Below are 21,018 nucleotides of genomic sequence, written 5' to 3'. Positions count from 1 at the left end.
ACATATAAGGAAGAGGTCCCTGGCACAGAAAGGGGGCATATTGGCAAAAAACAAACTCTGAGGAAGCTGCACTATACCCTGCATTGACCCTTTTGAGACATATTAGCAAAAGTTTCTCTTGACTTCAGCAGGAATTAATGTGCAAGTAAGGGGAATACCCAAGAGACATGTGTTTAGAAAACATGATAAAACTTGTTGGCTGCTTTGGAAGAAAAGGGCATTTTCACAAATGGGAATTGTTCTAGACAGATCAGGATTCCCCTGCCAGCTGTCCTGCTGCTGTTCCTCCTTCATCCTGAACTGCTTGTGTTGCTTCTGTGATGGTAGTTCTGTCTTTCTCCTAGGTATTTATCTTATATAGCAATAATGCCATCTTCTTTTATATTTACCGCTAGCACTACCACAAACCAGCATCTTATTTGCCTTCTTTGTTGCAGCTGCATACGGGGCGGAAGGCTTTAGGGACTTTCATGCAATAATTCCCAAATCTTTTTCCAGTAAGTATACTGCAAACTCAGCTCACTAGAGAGCATTTCCATCTAGTTCCTATTTTTATGACTTTTGTTTGTGTCATTTCACTTCTCAGTAATGTATATTTGTCAGCATGCACTACCAAAGAGCCTAAGTAGTCTGATCTTTTTGCTTTGTTTACATGTATTTTGTTTTAACTTAACAGAAAATCTGTTTCAAAAGCCACCTTCTCCAAAACTCTGTCAGGCAAGGACCCTATAATTGTTTTGCATAAATATATACATTTATTATTGTTTATTATTATTATTACTATTAGCAAAACTTATTGTGTAAATTATGGGAAATCTTGTCATATGCTCAAGCCAAATTATTCTATTGTTTGCCATGGTGAAAACAGCATTGCAGGATTGTAGTCCACTAAATTTGCAGAATCACTTGTGTTTAGCCAGTCATGCCATCTTTGTAAATTGCTGTTTGGTCATTGATTTTTTTATTTTGATATCACTGAATTATTCCCCTTTTTTGACATACATAGTAAGGGAAAACTGCTCATTATGATATGTGCTTATTCTGTTTTGCATATGATTTCTATTAAAAATGCAATGTTTAAAAAACCATTAAAATGCCTAGACTGGTAGACTTTTTAAAAGGTGTCCAGTCAAGCAGTATTCAGAAATGTGAACACCCTTAGACTTCTGTTTACCAGTATAATTTTGAGTCAGATGCTCTTGTCAGTCACATCCCTGCAGTTCTCCTGGCACAGCTGGGAGGTTGCAGGGTGTATCAGAGAAGAGTTTGTCAAACCTCTCCATTTCAAAGGAATAACAAGGTCTTTCATCTCCTGAGGTAATGATTGCCCATAGCTCATTATTTTGTCATTGTTACACCACCACTTTTGAATGAGGCTACCATGAAATTGCTGTTCCATGAACAGGAAAGACCTGGACTTCATTGAATGAAACAGACCATCTAGCGACTAAACCAAATGCTTTGCTTTTTGGGGTGGGGTGGGATGAAGGAAGAGGAATTTTTACTGTATGGAAAGTAAGATTTTGGGCAATGAAATGGTCTTTTTCACCTTAATGAAGAAATATTTTTCACCAGAATCATCAGATCAGAAAAGACAAAAATAACAAAAAAGATTATTCTGGTTTTTTCTACGTAAAACATCATACAGTACTGTGGAAATGAGAGGAATGAATACTGGCAGAAACTGATCTGAATCTTGCCCTTTTCCTTAATGTTAAAATTTTTGTGTTCATATCAGATCAAACTTATTAGCCTCTGTGTTACCCACATGTTGTGAGGCTATGGCAAATTTACCCCCAAATTCTTCTTCTGGCTGCAAGCAATTGTCACCTATAGGATTATAACACAAAGAACTTATCCAGTAAAGTCATAACAGGTGTCCCGCCTGCGTTTGTTGATTTGATTGGTTTTTAATAGTACCTCATGGCTATGGAAATCCTCTCCTGTTACTCAGCAATCCTAATCCTTCTGTCCTAAAACACAATTATCACTCCCCTAATTTCCTGTAAAATTAGTTCTTGCTTTTAAATTCTTCCTTCCATTCTTCCCTGCCCTGGTTTCTTTTTCAGTGTTTGCACTCTTTGCTTTCCCATTGTCCTTGCTTACCCCATAGAATCCCAAATATTTGGATTCAGTACAACACTTCAGATCTTCCTGCCAAGTGGAGAATGTTGCATTTTCTGTTCATTTTCTTTCATTTTCTTTGATTACTTACTTTAACAATTGTTTCTGACAAACCCCTGTGAAGTGGATTCATTTTAAGTTTCATTCCAATTAGCCTGAATTGTCAAAATGAAAGCTATAAATGCAAAAATCTCAAAGTGACCTAGAGACAGACTTGTAATGTTGTTTGGACTCCCAGCAACCTGGATGCCTCATATTTGCTTTACTGATATTCACTGTTCATTGCTCCATGTGTTACAAACTCGTCGCATTGCCCATAGAATCGTAGGGATGTTCATAGCTTTTGTTGTTTAGATATATTGTACATGCTGTTTAGAAGTTAACTCCTTTCTTGTGATTGTTTATTTGCCACAATATTTGTTCTGTAACAAAACTGAGTGGCGTCCTGTATTGTTTTTTTTCAGCTGGTAATATTAAAATAGAGACTCATAGTGATGAAGAGAATGGGCGTGCCTGTGAAATGAATGGGGAAGAATGTGCAGAGGATTTACGAATGCTTGATGCCACAGGAGAGAAAATGAATGGCTCACACAATGGCCCAGGCAGCAAGGCTATGTCAGGAGTTGGAGGCATTCGACTTCCTAATGGAAAGCTAAAATGTGATATCTGTGGGATAATTTGCATCGGTCCAAATGTGCTCATGGTTCACAAACGAAGCCACACTGGTAAGGCCTGACACGGTTTTTCCTTCAGTTGACAAAAATTGGCCGCATATTAGTAACTAGGACTTATTTTCTATATCATGCACATGTTGCCTCTTGTAAGGTAATGCAGCATTAGTGAGCATTTGGAACTCAGTTATTTTTGTACATGCTTTTGGACAGCACAGGAATTGAGACTTCTTCATGGAAGTCCATCACTGGGCTAGAAATTGTGCTGTTTGTTTGGTGTGAAGTTACACAAAAATCAATTAAAAAAAAAGGTAAAGAAATTTTGTAAGTTGTGTTTAATTTCTAAGAAATTTCTAAGAATTGCTGAACAAAAAACCCATGTGTTGCTAACTCTGAAATTGACTCAATTGTAATATTTCCAACAAAGCTCATTATTGATCCGCGATTATGAAAGTGATTATCAAAATACGTATTAAGAGAGCTGTATTGACAGTCTTAGTAAGAAAGGGTTTAATCTTATGTCCAGTGTTTCATGAAGTAAAACCAACCATTTTCACTGGTCAAATCTGCTCTAAAGTGTTTCCACTGAGACACTGAAAGAGACATATAAAGGTGTTGTGCTCCATAGGGATGGCTTTTCATTATAGTGCTGTGAATCTTCTTGCCTCAATTGAATAGTTTCAAAGAGTGCCAAAAAGGAGGAGGCTGAAACAAATGAAGAAAGTAAAGACCAGGGTGAGTCTCACCTTCCCTGATATAAGCTGTCTAAAAATTAGACTTTCAAACTAAACTCTAATATCAGCCATAGTCAAAGGGGAAGAACTGAACTCTACCGTTGTGCCACACAAAATACTCTTAAAATAGAGTATTTGGCATTTTTTGCATTTGTATTCAAATTACAGGGAATTTTAAAATATTTTTAAGGTAAAAATGACCTGAGAGTTTGATTTCACTGAAATAGTTATGCCAGTGAGCAAATAGGTACTTTCTTCCTCCACATACCCCCAAAGTCATGCATAAATTTCCCCAGAATCACTAAGGAGTGAGATGAGCAAAGTGCTTCCAGTGTTTCATGCAGATGATCCTCGAAAAGACCCTGATTGTTGTCCAACCCCCACAGAGTTACTGTCCAGTGTAACTGTGTCTGTCCAAACTATGGAAGGGTGTGATCTGTTACTGTAACCCGGGTTACCCACCCTCAGAAGCAGCACTGTTACACTGCCTGCTTCAAAGTATTCTTCAATTCCATATGATAAATCCCTCTGTCAGGGAAGAGCAAATAATTATTCAAAAAGCCACAGCTAGTTCTCTGAAGAGACACTGTAGCCTACTTCCTAGATAAAATAAAGTGCTTGTTGCTTGACTGGGGTTTTTTTTGTTTATTTTTTTTTTTAATTGAATGTTAATATCATTTAAAAGTTGATGAAATGTGTATGAAAATTACTTATACCTGAGGCTTTGAAGAGGATGCTGTAGTAGTTGAAACAATATGTTGCAACCTAAAATGTACTTAGAGGTAGAAGTCTTTGTGATTGTTTAAGCAGACTGCTTTTTATTTAAAAAGTAACCAGCTGTTGCTGCTTCAGAGGAACTGGTTTATGTCCTGAGGGTCCATGGCAATGTTTGCACCAGGGCTGAATGGCCTGGGAAAGGTTACACCTGACTTTAGGAAGGCAGAACTGCCTTGGTTTCTAGTGCACTCGTTGGTACCCAGCAGGCTGAGTCTTCTGGGGGGTGAGCTGGGCTGCCTGGTCCCAGTGACAGCATCCCCAGGGACTGCCTCACTGGGTGCCAGGTTGTTTCCCTGGCATGGAAAGTCAGCTGCTCAAACTCCTTCCCTGGCCTAGAGTCCCATGTGCCTGCAAAGGGTGCTCAAGGCATTACTGAAGTGAGGTAGCACTCCAAGACTTCTCCACACTTTGTAAAATCCTCTCCTTGCCAAAGAGACCCTCTTTTAATCAGGGAATGCAGTTCAAGCTTACAGTGGAAGCACCACACAGGAGGCACTTTGCTCAGGAGGGTCCCCTTTTTCACACTTGGTAATACTAAAGCGTTTGAAGTTTTGCCTCTGGGTTCTTCCATGGAAACAATGCCTTTGCTTTCTCTCCCACCTAGTCCTCAGCTCCTCTCCCAAGCAGCCTCTTTGAGTGTGCTCAGGTGGTTTTCCAGGAGCTGGCAAGGGAGTGGAAGTTCAGAATTGGTAGTTACAATTAAAAGGACATCACAGGGAAACCGTGCTGACTCCTTTTGCTTTCAGCCACACTGTGAAAATTAAAGCAGAAATGGGATATACTATTACAGATGTTTAACTGACTATGCTGAAGCCCATTTCAATACATGCCTGGTGAAGGAATAAGCTTTGCAAATGAATTACTTTGCTGCTAATTCATGTAAAACCTGAATATGCAGTGAGGTTTTCTTAAATATTGGATAAGTGAAAAAACTCCAGCACACTAAAGTACCAAACTAACATGACTGCCTGACCTGATAAAAGGCATAATTACTTTTAATGAATACACCTGCCACGTGCAGATATGCAGAGAAGCACCTGATACTTCTCCCTCCTCCTGTCAGCAGGCAGCTGTACAGCACTGACTGCTTCCTAGCCTCTTACTTGTTGCTCCCATCTGCAGAGCAAATCCCACTCACAGATGCCCAGCTCTTTTTACTCTCCTTCCCTTTCAGTACATTGATTTTCTCCAGCTTGCCATTGTCTTGCTTGGTGTTCAGGAAAAAGGAGATCTGGAAAAGAGAAAGAAAATCCTGCTTGGTTGTGCTGAGAGCTCAGGGTATAGATTCAGGCTTCACTTGCTTAACATGCGCTTAAGTGCATATATATGTGCATGTGTGTGTACATAGGTATATATATTGTCTCCGTATATGTACAGTGCTTTAACTTAAGTCACAAGTTAGCTCACTTAAATCTTGTTAGTTGGGTGTGAATGTCTCAAATTTATGTAGAAAACCAATGCCCACTAAAGAATGAGCATTAAAAAAAAGATCTCTAGAAAGCTCTGGAGGTCTCTGAGTGTTAGATGATTTTGTCATATTTTTTTAAGAAATGAGAAAAATTTCAATTAAGATGATAAATATGCTTCACTGAATAGGTGGTCCAAGGCCTGTGCTCCCACAAAGGCTTGCAAATCACTGCAATGGGGGTTCATTGAATTACTCAATTCAAGGTCCCATTGCAGTTCTTATTCCTGGGCCCATAAGTGTCCATGGCTACACACCACATGGTAAAATCTGCCCAAGACAGGTATTCTCTTCAGAACTGATAAGAAAATAACACAAAAAGGTACTGTTAAAAAAAAAAAGACATATATTTCTTCTTTCCACCCTGTCCCATCCTTATTTAGGGGGGGATATCACCACTCTCAGTAACGTTCCATCAGTGACTGTCAGCATCCAAGCAGGTCTGGGAGCTTTGCTGAACTTCCAAGGCAGGCATTCCCCATCCCTGGAACACCCAGGGCCAGCAAAGCTACGTGTGGCTTCCCAGTCTTTTGGTGGTGGTGTTTGCATTGTACAGCAACATGGGTGTAGTCTCAGTTACATCTGAGCCCTCTGTAGGTTTTGTAGAAATATTTGGCACGCAACAGTCTTGTTTGAAATGTTCCATCTGTCTTGTCTTTGCCACCCAGCACAAGATTTCACCCTGTAATTGGGAGAGCTGTAGCCTAGAGATACATTTCACTCTTACTTTGCTTTGTATTTCATTCCTGGAGTACTTTTACAATCTTTGTTTCTGAAGAATACCTTCCATGCTAACTAACTGCCCCAAACAGTAAGACATAAAGCAGAGAGACATTTACCTGTTTTATTTTTCCCCCAGCCACTACTGTGCATGGCTTATGAAGGACATTGCACAGTCCTGTAAGGCTCATGCTGGCATTTTTGTGGGCCACCCCAGCTGAACCAGTTATGGGGGTACTTTGGATGAATAGAGTTATTTGATAGACAAAGGAAGTGAGCTCATTTCACTACACAAGGGACTATGCTGCCCTGCTTGAAACTGTTTGACCAATTAAAATATCTTGCCATAAAGCTGCTATCCCTGATGGCCTGGTTTTCACACTTTTGGCTTGGGACTGTACTGCTGTCTCATTGATCTTCAGATGTTCTGCTGCATTACACAGGAACCAGAAATGATCATGCTGCACATACATGCAATGTATGGACATAAAAATTGGTTCTAATATATGGCAGTTAAGTGAATGAGAAGAAAGAAATTGTTTAACTTTTTTTTATATATATATTTTAACTTCAGCACTGAAATGTTAAATACAATTTTATTGTTAAGCAAACAAAATCAAAACTGAAAACAGTTTATCTCTGGGCTGTTTCTAATATTGTCAATGCATTATAATTACTACAACAGGTTAAATTTATGCCTAAGAGAAACAGAATTCAGCAAATGAGTTTCAAAGGCTGGTTTGACTTAGTTGAGGGCTATGGAGAAACAGGCATACAGAAGCAGTTTCTATCTGGTAAAACTGGAAATATATTTTATTTCCCACTGATTTCAGAAAAGGCCCCGTCCATCTTACATTAAAAACCAAACCAAACCAAACCAAACCCCAAAAACTAATAAATGAGCATATTGATTTGAAACAGAACTAAAAAGCAAACAACAGCCATATTAATTTTTGCAAAGGCATTGATTCTCTTCCTTGATAACAGGCACCAATTTAGACAAATCAAGGCTGTGCCTCTTTGAGTTTTCCCCTGTGTCTGTCCAAAGTGTAGACTATCAGAGCCTGTGTGTGCAGCTCCTCTGTTCGTACCTTACCTAGAGAAGGATTAGGACTTTGGTATGGAAGTACAGGGCTTCTTTTGCACTGTCTTAACTTCTATGATTTTTCTCTCTCTCTCTTGCTCTCTTTTCTCTCTCTCTTTCCTGATTTGGCTGCTTAGGGACAGACAGGTAATGGAGAAGAAATTGAAAGGGAAAATACAGGGAAAATGTAAATGAAAAGAAGTTATTATAACTGTTATAATGAAGTGCCTTTCATTTAAATATAAGAATGTAACGCTGAAATGAACTTGTGATCCTGAAATGCATTTTTAATGAGTTTCCTTTTTATTTTGCTGCTTCAGTGGCATATTTTAAAGACCCTTTGAAAAAAGCCACATTAAAAACCCCACCAAATGCCACAACATGCAAAATTGGATATTGGTTTATTCCAAAACTGCTGATCAGGAAGAGTGGCTCTTCAACACAAAATGTTGCAGTCACTTTATTTAAATGAGTTTGAATTTGCATTGTGATGTGCCATTCTGATTTAGAAAAAAAAATTAGATTTTCAGATCAAATTGACCCAGCCAGTGAAGCATTAAGAAACTGGCAGGTTTAGTCTGAAAGCCTCATGTTATATCAAACCTGCAGCCGGTGGAAGTCACAGAGCAGCAGTGAGAAAACAACTTTCTCACTGAAATCTTTCTCTTGTTACCACATAAGATTTTTTTGTTCTCACATATTTTCTCTTTCTCCCCATAGGAGAACGCCCTTTCCAGTGCAATCAGTGCGGAGCCTCCTTTACACAGAAGGGCAACCTTCTGCGCCACATAAAGTTGCACTCAGGTGAAAAGCCCTTCAAGTGTCACCTGTGTAACTACGCTTGCCGTCGCAGGGATGCCCTCACGGGACACCTGAGGACTCACTCTGGTAAGTGAAGGTGTGGGACTAACCACGGGTGCTCATCAGCACCCCTGCTCAGGAGGTAAGGGTGGCCACCAAGGTCTTCTCACCCTGCACAGGCAAGTAGCCCCAGCTTGGGGTTAACCAAGCTGTGAGCTGGCCACAGCGTGTTAGCAGCAAAGAAATGATTAAACATATCTCACACTCATGACACTTCACCAGAAGAAATGAGTTTTTTTCCTGTACTTCTTGGCTGATTCAAAGTTTCTATATTACGATTTCGTCTTACAAGCCTCATGTGAGTAATCCATTTCATGGAAATACGAACATGAGTTAAAGCTGATGAACACTTTAAGGTTAGAGATAATATAAAGTTGAAACACATTCTGGTAGCCATCCTCAGTCTAAGGAGTGAACACTACCATACAGCATTATTTATTGCACCTTGTTATGACACATACCTTTAAAAAGAAAGAGTGGGGAGATGGGAGAAGGTGGGAGAAAGATAATAATCTTCCACTAAAGAGGACTATGATGGATTTTTTCAGTCTCTTGTCTCAACAGTAATATGGAGATATGAATATATATTTTTGAATAGCTGCACTTCTCCATTACTACAAACATCTTATTGTTTGACAGAAGCCATAGTCACATACCTTCTGTGAAGTAAAACCAGTTTAGTACATCTGAGTGCCTTTAAAAGCAGACTGCTTGTCTCATCTAGTTTTCCAAGCTAAGCTGCAAATGCAAGTTGTTTATTGGATGGGAGACCTCCAGCTCACATTGATGGAGTTGACGCTGGTAACATCACTTGTGAAAGTTGGATTTGGGACCAAGGTCTGGGTGGCAGAAGGAGAGCTCTCAAAGTGATGTTTTCATACTGCACAAAACTAAGAAAAATTTTTAATAGCACACATATTAAATAACATAATAAGATCCTTAGTGTTGATCCCAGATCTCCAAAATAATTTCTACTTCTCCTGTTTGATCCTGGACTGATTGAGGAAAGCTCATATTTAAAACAGTATTTTGTCTCTCTCTCCTTTGCCATTACTGATTTTTATGGATGTGCAATTTGAAATGTAATTCTTCATATATATATATATATATGAAGTTGCACCTAGGCATTTTTGGCAAACTATGAGGATTCCTTAATTAAAGAGACAATTCATAAGCTATAGATAGTGATTAGTTCCTGCAACTGGCAAATTGACATCAATACATTATAAAGCAAGTTGGATGCCTGAATCTGATTTTCACCTAAGAATTTGTAAATAAAATTCAAAAATTAAACTGTATAACCATCTAAAATTATGAACTCATGTATAAGGTGACAGTCTAGTCACACTAAGACAGAAGATTGAAGTCCAGAACTACACAAACAGTATTGGTGCAAAATTCCTAGAATTAGCTTGATCTGGATTGGTGTAATACAGAAAAGAAATTGTCATGCCACTGCTCTTGAATTTCCAGAAACAGAAAACATGTAGAATCTAAGATTGTCTTAAAAGGGTTGGGCTGGTTCTTTTTACATCAGAACTAACATCCAGCTGAGGGCAAGTCTTTGCCTACCCCACTGGTTCCCCCTCTGGCAGTCTCTGTGGGTTTAGACACTAAAGCAACCACTCTCAGACCTTTGAAGGTGTCTCAGTTTCTCACTTGGGTAGATTCCACTTTTAAGGATTTAAGGTCACAGTCTTTATCTGATGTGAATCGTCTAAAATCAGCTTACAGCACCCACAGAACTGGCCTATTGATATAAAGATGTACAGCTAGTTTTCCATTTGTTCTGTTTTCATTCAGATTTTTTTTTTAATTGTTGAAATCCTTCTTCAGTTCACCACAGCATGGCTTTATTTTTGGAGTGGCCTTTTTTCCTGTTGCCACTACCATTTTTAATATGCAGTTAAATACCTCATCTTAATCTCATAATTACTTGTGTTTCCGTCCAGTTGGCAAACCCCATAAGTGTGGATACTGTGGTCGCAGTTATAAGCAGCGCAGCTCTTTGGAAGAACATAAAGAACGCTGCCATAACTACCTGCAAACCATGAATCTCTCCAGCAGCATTTATCCAGGTAATGTGTGTCCATCTGGGGAATAATGCTGTTCTGCCATGAATGCAGAAAAAGGAGTGCAAAATGAACAGTAGTACCATTTGTGGCAACATTTGCATTGTGGAGGCTCACACAACCCATATGTATGATACTGCATCTGGATTTATTATTTGAGAAGTATTTAGCTGCTGTCTCACTTGGTTTAGCTCAAATCAAAAGTCAAAGTGCAATTTAAACATGTAGCAAAACACTTGCAAGATCTGGAAATCATCAGTTTGTCATCTCAAGACAGTAGGACTACATCACCTCACCCCCTTTGCTTGGAGTCCTATATTGCAATACTCTTGTGGATGTATTTTCAGTAGAGACTTAATGCCAGTGTTCTGGGTAGGGCTATAGAATCTTCTGCATTGCACATCTCCTTCCCTTCCCAAGTACAGCTTAAAGGGCTTACTTGACCACTGGAACCAACTCATCTAACAAGGATGAGATATCTGTCTTTGCTCTCACTCTTCCAAGGAAGAGGACATGAAGCCAGAGACATTTAATTTAGGCAGCCTTCTTTTCAAGCTGCTCTTTTAAAGAAAACTGGAGGGGGGTGAGGACCTTTTGTGCTTCTCTGAGAGACTAGTCTTATGATGAAGGTAAAGTCCATTTCTTGGAGAGTGTCAACTCTAAAACTATGTCCAGATATGGGACTTAGATTACATTTTTTAACAAAGACCCTAGAGATCTTTATGGGATCAGTCATGGTAATTAGCCATACAAAATCCTCTTGCATGTGCAGTTTTAGACAGAGATTCAGCTTCCATGGTGGAGTTTAAGCCCATCCAGTAAGTTCCATTTCCTGCATACCTTTTTGATCCTGTCAGTGGATGTTATTTGATTTGTCAAATGACAAAAATGAAAAGTTCCCTCTGCCCTATTTGCAATGATATCTCATTTAATAGTTTATATCTGGACAGAACCTGAATATGTTTTTACATGCTATCAAATAATGTAAAGTATATGCACATAATGATAGCAGTGGATACAGCTGAGATGCTTCTGGCAGACAGCATGTTAGAGCAGCACTCCTTCTAATTTTATTGAGGGCCTGGCGTATGTATAAATAGAAAAGCTCAGTGTAATAGACAGTAGGTAGCAATACCATATTCCTCAAAGAGGTGACAAGATTTAGAAGCAAATAGTTTGTTTTAGGATTTCAATCTTTGGTTTCTGGCACATGGATTTGAATGCCTGCACACAGAATATGAAAATCTGTGTGAATGAGTAGCTGCTACAGTTTTAGTAAGAAAAATGTCCAGATATAACTAGTGTCAGGAATCATAAACCTTAATAGTTTTAGAGATGGACCTTTGCTTATATCAAATCATGACTGGAGAGCTTGTACTAGCTTACAACTAAATATCCAATATCTCAGTGGAATGAAAACATGATGAATTCATTAATGCTTTGAAAGGAACACTACCTTGTTGTATATACTGAAAGTATCTTGTAAATCCATATTTGATGTAATAGAACTGCTTTTGCAAATTAGAAAAAAATGGAAGTATTAACTTCAGGTTTTAGACCTTGTATCCAGCCAAGAACTTCCCTCTTAAAAAATTTAGTGCTCAGTTAAAAAATCAATTCTTTGCATTTCTAAAAAATGAAACTTTGCTTTCCTAGTATTTTGCATGAAGAAAATGTACGAAAAACAGTAGTGAATGAGTGGTTGTCTTTCTGAGAATTTTAATGTATTCTACATTATAACTAGAAAAGCAAGTAGTTGTACTACCACTGTTCTTATATTATGTCAAGGTGTGATGTGGAACCATTAAATCCATTATTGAGACCCCTTTTTTTCTCCCAGACTCAAAAAAGTTGGTACAAAAATCTGCTGGAGCATCTGATTTGACATTCTGACACAGCAGAATTGCTTTTTACAGCATTTTTAAAATACTTCTTGCAGTATACTTAGAAAAAAAAGTCAGTTGAAAGGACCTAAACTTCTTGAAACTTTCCATCAGCTCATAAATCTAAAAATATAATTGAGAAAGAAATTAAATATGGGAAAGATTCAGAAGAAAAGGAGTAAGAAGAGGAACAAGAGATTATATTTATATTTTAACTTTGTTTTCTTTCTCTAAGAGAAGAAAATACAATGCAAAATTGTAACCTGATAAATTTAATGACAAAATTCTTATATTAGAAGACTTGAATCATATTGTCCATGTGAAGTTCTTCTCTTAGAGATATTATCTGGAGTTTTGCATTTGAGTTGAGTGGAAGTGTGCTGAAGTCTTATCAGGCTTATATAAAATAACAGAAGAAATAGTTTATGAAGTTTAGAAAGGGTCAATTACAGTTCTTCAGTCACTTGGGAATTTTCATTTGAAAAGATAAAATTACCTTTTTGGGGTTCACACACACCAAATTTCAGAGAAATAGTTTACCGGTTGGTAGCAAATTTCAGGGGGGTTCAGTTGCAAATGCTGGATATTAATGCTGGATATGTAATTCAATTTGCCCTTTTTTTAATAGCAGTTTTAAAGGTTGAAAGTTTGACTGTTGAATACATTGCTCATCCACTCTTGAACTTCCTAGAAATGGAATGGTATTATATTCTCAACAAATACTTCTTGATCATTTCAACTTTTAACTAGAAGTTCAGTCTTTTGTTTCCCTGTTGAACATCTGTTATAAAACATTTTCCCTATGTCTCCTCCTGAGGTGGTACTTGGAAGCCTTGGCCAGCTTGTTCAATGATGACTATGCACCATCAACACCCTTTACTCTTCCACACCTTCATGGCCAAATTCTGCTAATTTCTTGCATTGGTCACAATCTTTAGTGTCCTATGGGGGTGGGGCATAATTCCGTGAGACTCCTTGTCGTTGTCATTATCACTGCAGGATGTGCTGCTGCAGCAGGGACTCAAGAACCACTGTGTAATCTTCACTTTGGTATTGCAGGGTGGTGTTGCCTGGGACACTTCACCTGTTCCTCACAGTTATCCACCAAACCCCGATTTCATATATTTCAGGAACAATGCAGTTTTTGCAATCATCCTTTTATGGCTGTGGTATATTGTCGGAATAACATTGCATTGGAACAATGTGTTCTTAACTATTGAGAAACACCCAAGTGCCAGAGTAATGCGTTCTGTGAAGCAGCAAATCCAGTGATACAAGGAATTCTCAGCAGGCACAGAAGGCAAACTATAGCAGAGTGGGGCACCAAATTGAAATAGCTTAAGGATCAAAGTCTAAAAATCATCTTTTGCTTTTTCCTTTAATAGCAACTCACAGGTTCAGAAAAATGTCTATAACTTAATAGCAGGTAAAAGTAAAATTAACCCCTCTCTCTTCCTTGACAACCAAACAAACAAACAAAAAAAGAAAACCCCAATAGAAGAGTTGTGCTTTGATGTCACTGCATATCACCTTTCCTTTAGATGCTGGAAATTAGAAATACCTTTCCATACATTTTTCATAGTCGTTGTTCTGACAGTGCATTTTCACACACCCCTTTTGTTTCTGCAGGAAAATACTGAAGTAAAATATAGTGAAAGCGAAATAGTCTTCTTTTGCTAGAGCCTCACAGCTAAGCTCCTAATTCTACAGTGTCTCAGCAGCAACAGGAGGTTGGGAAACAGGTTTGAGTAGTGGAAATCAGTGTTCCACTGTAGGTGTGATTTTGTCAATTTAAATTGTTATTTAAAATACAAATTGAATCAAGGAAGTATCTAAATATTTGCTAGGGAAAAAAAGGGGCTGGAGAGAAGGGTTGGTGTAACTTGTAAATACATCTTCCATTGCTGGAGTTGAGAAGTTTATCCATTTTTCCTGCTAAAGAAGCAATGATCATACAAGTGGTTTCACTGGGAGAGGTGCAGTGTGGGGTGCCAGCGGGAGGGTGAAAAGATGAACTGTTTTAAGTCCAGTATAGTGTTAGGGCCTCATTTATTCATGGAAATGCAGAGTGGCTGGAGAACAAGGGTGGAGTGATTACATGACATACAGGCATAAACCTTGCAGTTGCTCTCTCATTTTTGCATCCTAAAGAAGAGAAGCATGAACATGTCCATATATTAATCAGTGTGAGGGACTTCATTGCGAAGAGTCAGAACCATCCTGTGTCTGATGTGATGAGCTCCTTCGTCCAGCTGCTTGGGAGCTAAAAGACACTAACTGATAAACCATAACCTGAAGACAACAGTTCCATTAAAATGGAACAAGCCTGCCTAACCCTTCTGATGTCATTTGATTTCAGTCATAAAAGACGAAACTAACCAGAGTGAAATGGCTGAAGACCTGTGCAAGATAGGGTCAGAAAGAGCCCTCGTGCTGGATAGACTAGCAAGTAACGTCGCCAAACGTAAGAGCTCTATGCCTCAGAAATTTGTTGGTAAGAGTTAAACGTTTGCTGTCTCCTAAAAAAATAAAACAACCCCCCAAAAAATACCACAGGATTTTTACTTTTGCTTTATGATTTTGCTTGTTTTGATAAATGAATAGTATGTATCTCTCTATAGAAGCAGATACAGAGATTTGTTGGGGGAAAAAAAGAACAGTAAACATCTCCAGCATAAATTTCTGCATGTTTAATTTTCCACATCTGAAGATCAAATTTAAGTCTTTTTCCTGCCCTTTTATGAACCAGATCATTACAAGATCTGGGCAGGCTCTTGAAGTTGCCTTAAGAACACATTCAGATCTGGGCATCTTGGTGTTTCTGAAAGCATTTGTGAGTAGCTGAACAGCTCCAAATGATCATGGATATGTCAGAACAATACCTAAATGCAAAGACTAGATACATTCTATGAATGATGCAAAAACTTCATGCCCTTTTGCACCCAGTAGTTCCTGTCTTAAAAATGAAAAATTTTATGTCATGCCTATAAAAATGAACATATATTGTTCTGTTTAGTAAGCCTGTGCCAAGCAGTGGTTACACAGACAATATGTGACAATATTTTGTCATCTGTGGAGGATTAATCTTAAATAAATTAAAAACATGGGAAATCAGAGGACAGCATATACTCGTATCTAGTTAGATTCTTTTATAATTCTCTGTACATTCTTTTATAATATCGTTCCATAGGAGACAATCAGATAAAACTAAATTTTTTAAACAAAACACATATAAAGGTGGTCTTCAGTCAAAGCTCAAGGCAAGAAAAATGAAAGTTCGTGGGACAGAAGATGCAAATACACTTTTTTCAACAAGGACACAAGGGTAAAGGGAAGACTAGCATTTCCTAGATGGAAAGGGGAATTTCAGCTACACCAGGAGATGCAACAAAAGGCTTTAAAATAAAGTCCAAGGTTTTTTTCAAGGCAAAAATTCTAGGAGGTAGTAAAGGATAAGAAATGCTTCTAAAAGGGTAACAGTTGTCGTACAGGTAGTTACCAAAAATATATCAACTATGTGAGGCAAATCAGATTAGCTTGGAAACTCTAGTATTGCATTAGGCAAAATACTGATTCTGTGAAAGCTCCAGGAAGAGCAGAAGTGCTAAAATTTAAAAGGTAATAGGAAGTATCCTATATGCAATGTATCTGTGGGTGTGGACTAGCTACATCGTTCTCCTTTTCTCTCTTCACCCTGAGAAACAGTAAAGAAAGCCAGTTTAACTATGAGTTTTAGGAGGGCAGAGTTTCCTGTCAGTTAGTTATTCAGGGTGCAGTGTGGGAAGACAACCTACTGACAACAGATCTTTATTGAAATTTACTAACCTTCAAAAGGACAAAATTTTCTGACAAGAAAATGCCCCCAAATCCTTCCTAGTCCTCCCTCACCTGCTGCTTCATATAATAGATACATTCCTGATTAATACAAGGTTGGGCAGCTGGTCAGGAGAGCTTTTGGGCAGTGAGACATGGTTACTGCTCCTGTAGATTATCATGCCATCCCAATCCCTGTGCTGAACTCCAGGGAGAAGGAGTAAAGAGCATCCTTCACATAAGGGAAGGACTAGCTTCTGCTTTACTAGCTTTTCTCAAAACTAAATTAATTAACTTTCAAAAGTGAGACAGTTCACCAAATTCAGCTAGTTAATTCTCCCTGTATTCTAAACTGGAATAGCTCCTAAACCCAAAAGCAGAACTGGGCTATCCAAACTAGAGAATGAAACAGCATTAAAGTTTGACACATGGTTATCATGTTCAAAAAAAAAAAACAGGCAGCAAAGAGAGGGATTAAAAAATACTAAGAAAAAGGTGCCCACATGCACTGAGTGTATTTTTACAGTGTATGTACTTGCTTCAGAATCCTGAGCAGTGCAAAGCATAAAGTGCATCCAGCAGTTTAATTTACTTATGCTCTAATAACCACAGAAATGAGCTATTATTTTTTAATGAGTGCAAGTATTACCTACATTGCCCAGATATAGAAATGGTACCTGCCTACCTTTAATTTGTGTCTGTTTCAGACACTTTTCTTGGAAACAAATTTTTCTCATGAACACTTGATCCTCTCAGTCCAACTACCAAATAATTGTGCTACGTAAAGCAAATTCTACCCAAGAAACAGATATTAAAATCGTGCCTTCTGGATGCCCAAAATTTTGTGTATGATGAAAACCAGCCCCACTTTTCAGCAGTGTGAAGTGCCCATGGAATATAAGCAATATTGACCTCCTTTTATACTCCTTGACTCAAGTGTATACATTCATATTAGGAAGGCTTTTCTTTATTTAATTCAAGACTCTTTCACAATGCCTGTTTTGGATCTTAAGTATCAAATTCTGCCTGAAAACTATAGTATTATAAAGGATAAACCTTGAATAGAAAAGAATGCACTCCAGTAAAGGGGTTCTCAAATTGGCGGAATGATTGGGAAAGAAAACAAGAGGAACTGGAAGCTTGTGCAGCACAGCTAGAAGCTGTCTGTACCCTACATCCCCTGTAGGAACTTATGCAATGCTCAGAGTATTTCTTTCTCTGCTTGCAGAGCATGGACAAACTAGTATGAAACCATATCTTGTGGGGAATGTGGACAGCAGGACTTCCTGCACTTTAGCCCTCATCCTTGCAATATTCTGGGCTCTTCACTGACTTCGGATAATTAATTTGAGTAGAAAAGGGGTGGAAAATGATTGATAAATTAATGTGCAGACCTTCTGATAAATTTCCTATGCTTCTGTTACCATTTATTTTGACAAATTACAACTTTCGAAGACCTACCAGCAAATTTCATGTTGATCAGGAAATAGTGACAGCACAGAGATGTTTGTGGCTTTCAGTGTTTCCCAAGGTCTGCAGAGCTAGAAAATCCGTCCAGACTACAAACACTGTGTTATTGGTAGGCCATAGGAACCTAAGAAAATCTTCTACCCCTTTTCATTTGCATAAATTTATTAGAGACCTGATAATAACATTGATGGTTTACACTGTTTGAGAAGACTGCTCAAGTTCATGATATAAGCATCTGTGCATTTAAACAGCTTCTTCCACTCCTTTTTCCTTCCATGTTTTGCTTAGTCTTATTTGTCCAGGAATTTGGGAGAAATTCTAGTGAAATTTGTGTTCAATACTAGAGCATCCAACTAGAGATATATTAGCGCAGCCTGATTTTACAAAGTGAAAGATTTCTTCCTTACTTTTGGCATCTGATCAGAGTCAAGTTACAAGTAACAACTAATCTTGCTCTATACAGGGCTTTTTCCCTTGTAGGAAAAATATATTCCAACTACAAATGCACTTAAACTTTTTCCATGGTTTTTGGCTGCTCCTGTACATGGCAACTTTTTGACACAAAATATTTAGGAACATGGGTAGCTTCTAGTAATGTGTCTATCATGGCTTATTTAAACACAAGATGGGGGGGTGGTGGTGGCAGTACAAAATGTAAAGTTTTTGCTGATTTTTCTTCAAAATGACATATGGCCACATTGTGAAGTGGGTTATTTCTAAGAATATGAATGTCCAAAACTAGCACAGACAATGTCATCTTTTAGGGGAAAACTGATAATGTGCTTCATGCTCTGAAACATGAGGGCCAGACTTGCTGTGACTGTGCTGGTACAGTGGCTGCTCTAACCACAAAGGCAATGCCTCAGCTCACCGTAGGAGGCAGATGAGGGACTCCAGTTAGAAAGGAGAAAGAGACAATGAAGCACTTGGTCCGTAGCTCCCCTGAATCTTCATATAATTATTTCCAGAATCTGTTTTCATCCATTTGCATTTCCAAAGCCCTCAAATTATTTAGCAGGCTAAAAACACCCCGCAAACCCATGATTTTTCTGACTGGCTCTATTAGAGAACTGTGAATACCTCAGGTGGATTTCAGAGGCGTATTTGGTCAACTTTCTTCTTCCATGTTTTATTCATCCACCATGTTCAGTTCCTTAATTATGTAGAAATTAACCCTTTGACTCCTCACTGTTTTTCTTTGCAGGTGAAAAATGTTTGCCCGATCTTCCATATGATGCCACCACCAATTATGAGAAGGAGAATGAAATCATGCAGACACACGTTATCGACCAGGCCATTAATAATGCCATCAGTTATCTGGGGGCAGAGTCCTTGCGTCCCCTTGTCCAGACGCCACCAGGGGGTTCTGAGGTGGTGCCTGTCATCAGCCCCATGTATCAGCTCCACAAACCTCTTGGGGACAATCAGGTTCGCTCCAACCTTCCCCAGGACAGCACAGTGGAAAATTTGTTGCTGCTTTCCAAAGCCAAATCTGTCTCCTCTGAACGCGATGCCTCTCCCAGCAACAGCTGCCAAGACTCAACAGATACAGAGAGCAATAATGAGGAACGCAATGGTTTGATCTACCTGACAAATCACATAGGTCCCCATGCAAGAAATGGCATCTCTATAAAAGAAGAAAACAGGCAATATGATGTCTTGAGAGCAGGTACTGACAATTCCCAGGATGCTTTCAAAGTGATCAGCAGCAATGGGGAGCAAGTAAAAGTTTACAAGTGTGAACACTGTCGAGTCCTTTTCTTGGATCATGTGATGTATACAATCCACATGGGTTGCCACGGGTTCCGTGATCCTTTTGAATGCAACATGTGTGGCTACCATAGCCAGGACAGGTATGAATTCTCTTCCCACATAACTCGAGGGGAGCACCGTTTCCACATGAGTTAAAACTCCTCTGGCACAGATATACCCTCAAGAGCTGTGTTACTGGAGCTGCACGAGCCATGACAGCAACAAAGCACAAGTCAGCTGGACAGTAGAAGTAACAAGAAAATCGGAAGTTCAGCAATTTTTTCCCACAAGAAAAAAGATTTCATTTTGGTAGCATGCATTGCAACTCAGTTTTCTAAAATGAGTTTTTACTGAAAATGTTTGATCACCAAAAACCTTTAGTAATGTAAGTAGGAGCTTTTGTAGTCACATAGCTGAAAGCCCTTCCCTTAACTGATGCTTCTTGCAAACCTCCCTTGCCAGAACTGTTAACCACGCCAAGGATGCACCACGTGATGAGGACACAACAGAGCAGAAGTGGCCAAGCTTTCTCTCCTAACACCCTGAGCACAGGGCTCTTCTACCAGATGTATGTTTTTTGGCTTCCTGGTATTATTTGACTCTTTCGGGAAGATTGAACTCAACTAAAGAAGGAGAAGCCCATCTCAAATGACTTCATGGACAGCTGGAGTGGCACAGCACCGCCCAGACAGAAGGTTCTGAGTTGTTTTGGTGGTTCAAAAGTAGAACATTTCCACGTGCAAGGGTGCTACTGGTATTGACATCACAACATACCTTGTTTGGGTCACTAGGCAGGCAGGCAGAAATGTGAAAGGTGGAAGAAACACCCTTGTAATATACTCTGTGAAGTATGAATTGCATTTAATGTATAGAAAAAGGGTATTGTTGGCTATTCTTTGAATAAATATTTTCTTGTCCTATCCAATAAAACCCCACTTTTTGTTAAGCAACCCCTCCTCTCTCTGCAAGTTACAATGTATTTAATTTTTATTTCTTTTTAAAGTTTGAGTTATTTAGAAAAGTATGATGTACAGTTGAGAAAAGCACTAGTTAGATATATGTGTGAGGAAAGTCTCCTTATGCACATTTTTCATCTTTTTTTAACTGTGTGGAAAATATCCAAATGTCCCCCTCTTACATAGAAAAAAAATTTGCTTGCACAGAAGATGTCCTCTTGCAGATTTTGTGGCTCTATTTGTAAGTGTTGCACTTAATTATTTTTAAAGCACTGAGATGAATTAAACCAGCCAGTCAAAATTTGCAGCTGCCTTCTTTTTTCCTGGCATTTACTGTTTAATGAGGGACCAAGCCCCACAAACATGCTAAGAACCTTGATTTGCTGTTCACTTAGTCATTTCACTATGTGCTTTGAGTTACTTTTACTTCAGTGGAACTAATCTTAAGGTTAAAAAATGTTGAGTGTTGCAGAAGGGAGACCAGAGACAGCAGCAGTTTGCAGAGTGCAGGAAAGTCCACCAAAAGCTTTCTCCATGGTGATGTAACTTCAGCTAGAATTAAAACTTCTATGACAAATAGATTTTAACCACAAACACAGCTGATATAAAAAAAAATTAAAGCTTCTACTTAGCTTC

General features: G+C 38.7%; 1 protein-coding gene across 18 annotated transcripts in view; it reads left to right on the top strand.

The window, feature by feature from the left end:
• The window catches only part of IKZF1 (IKAROS family zinc finger 1), an 81,902-nt gene extending 61,216 nt beyond the window's left edge, over positions 1–20,686 (top strand). For 10 of the 18 annotated variants that reach the window (XM_071553641.1, XM_071553642.1, XM_071553639.1 and 7 more), the window contains 6 exons: positions 438–497; positions 2,589–2,849; positions 8,296–8,463; positions 10,389–10,514; positions 14,751–14,885; positions 18,879–20,686. In XM_071553641.1, the coding sequence (XP_071409742.1) occupies positions 438–497; positions 2,589–2,849; positions 8,296–8,463; positions 10,389–10,514; positions 14,751–14,885; positions 18,879–19,582 (1,454 nt within the window). In that variant the 3' untranslated portion in view covers positions 19,583–20,686. The remainder of the gene's footprint in view (positions 1–437; positions 498–2,588; positions 2,850–8,295; positions 8,464–10,388; positions 10,515–14,750; positions 14,886–18,878) is intronic. The other 8 variants (XM_071553629.1, XM_071553632.1, XM_071553634.1 and 5 more) reach the window with 8 other exon arrangements.
• The last annotated feature ends 332 nt before the right edge of the window (positions 20,687–21,018 follow it).

This window comes from Pithys albifrons, chromosome 4 (genome assembly GCF_047495875.1).
Source record: "Pithys albifrons albifrons isolate INPA30051 chromosome 4, PitAlb_v1, whole genome shotgun sequence".
NCBI classification, from domain to species: Eukaryota; Metazoa; Chordata; class Aves; order Passeriformes; family Thamnophilidae; genus Pithys; species Pithys albifrons.
The sequence above is the reverse complement of the archived record's forward strand: the minus strand, read 5'-3'. Positions and strand labels throughout refer to the sequence as shown.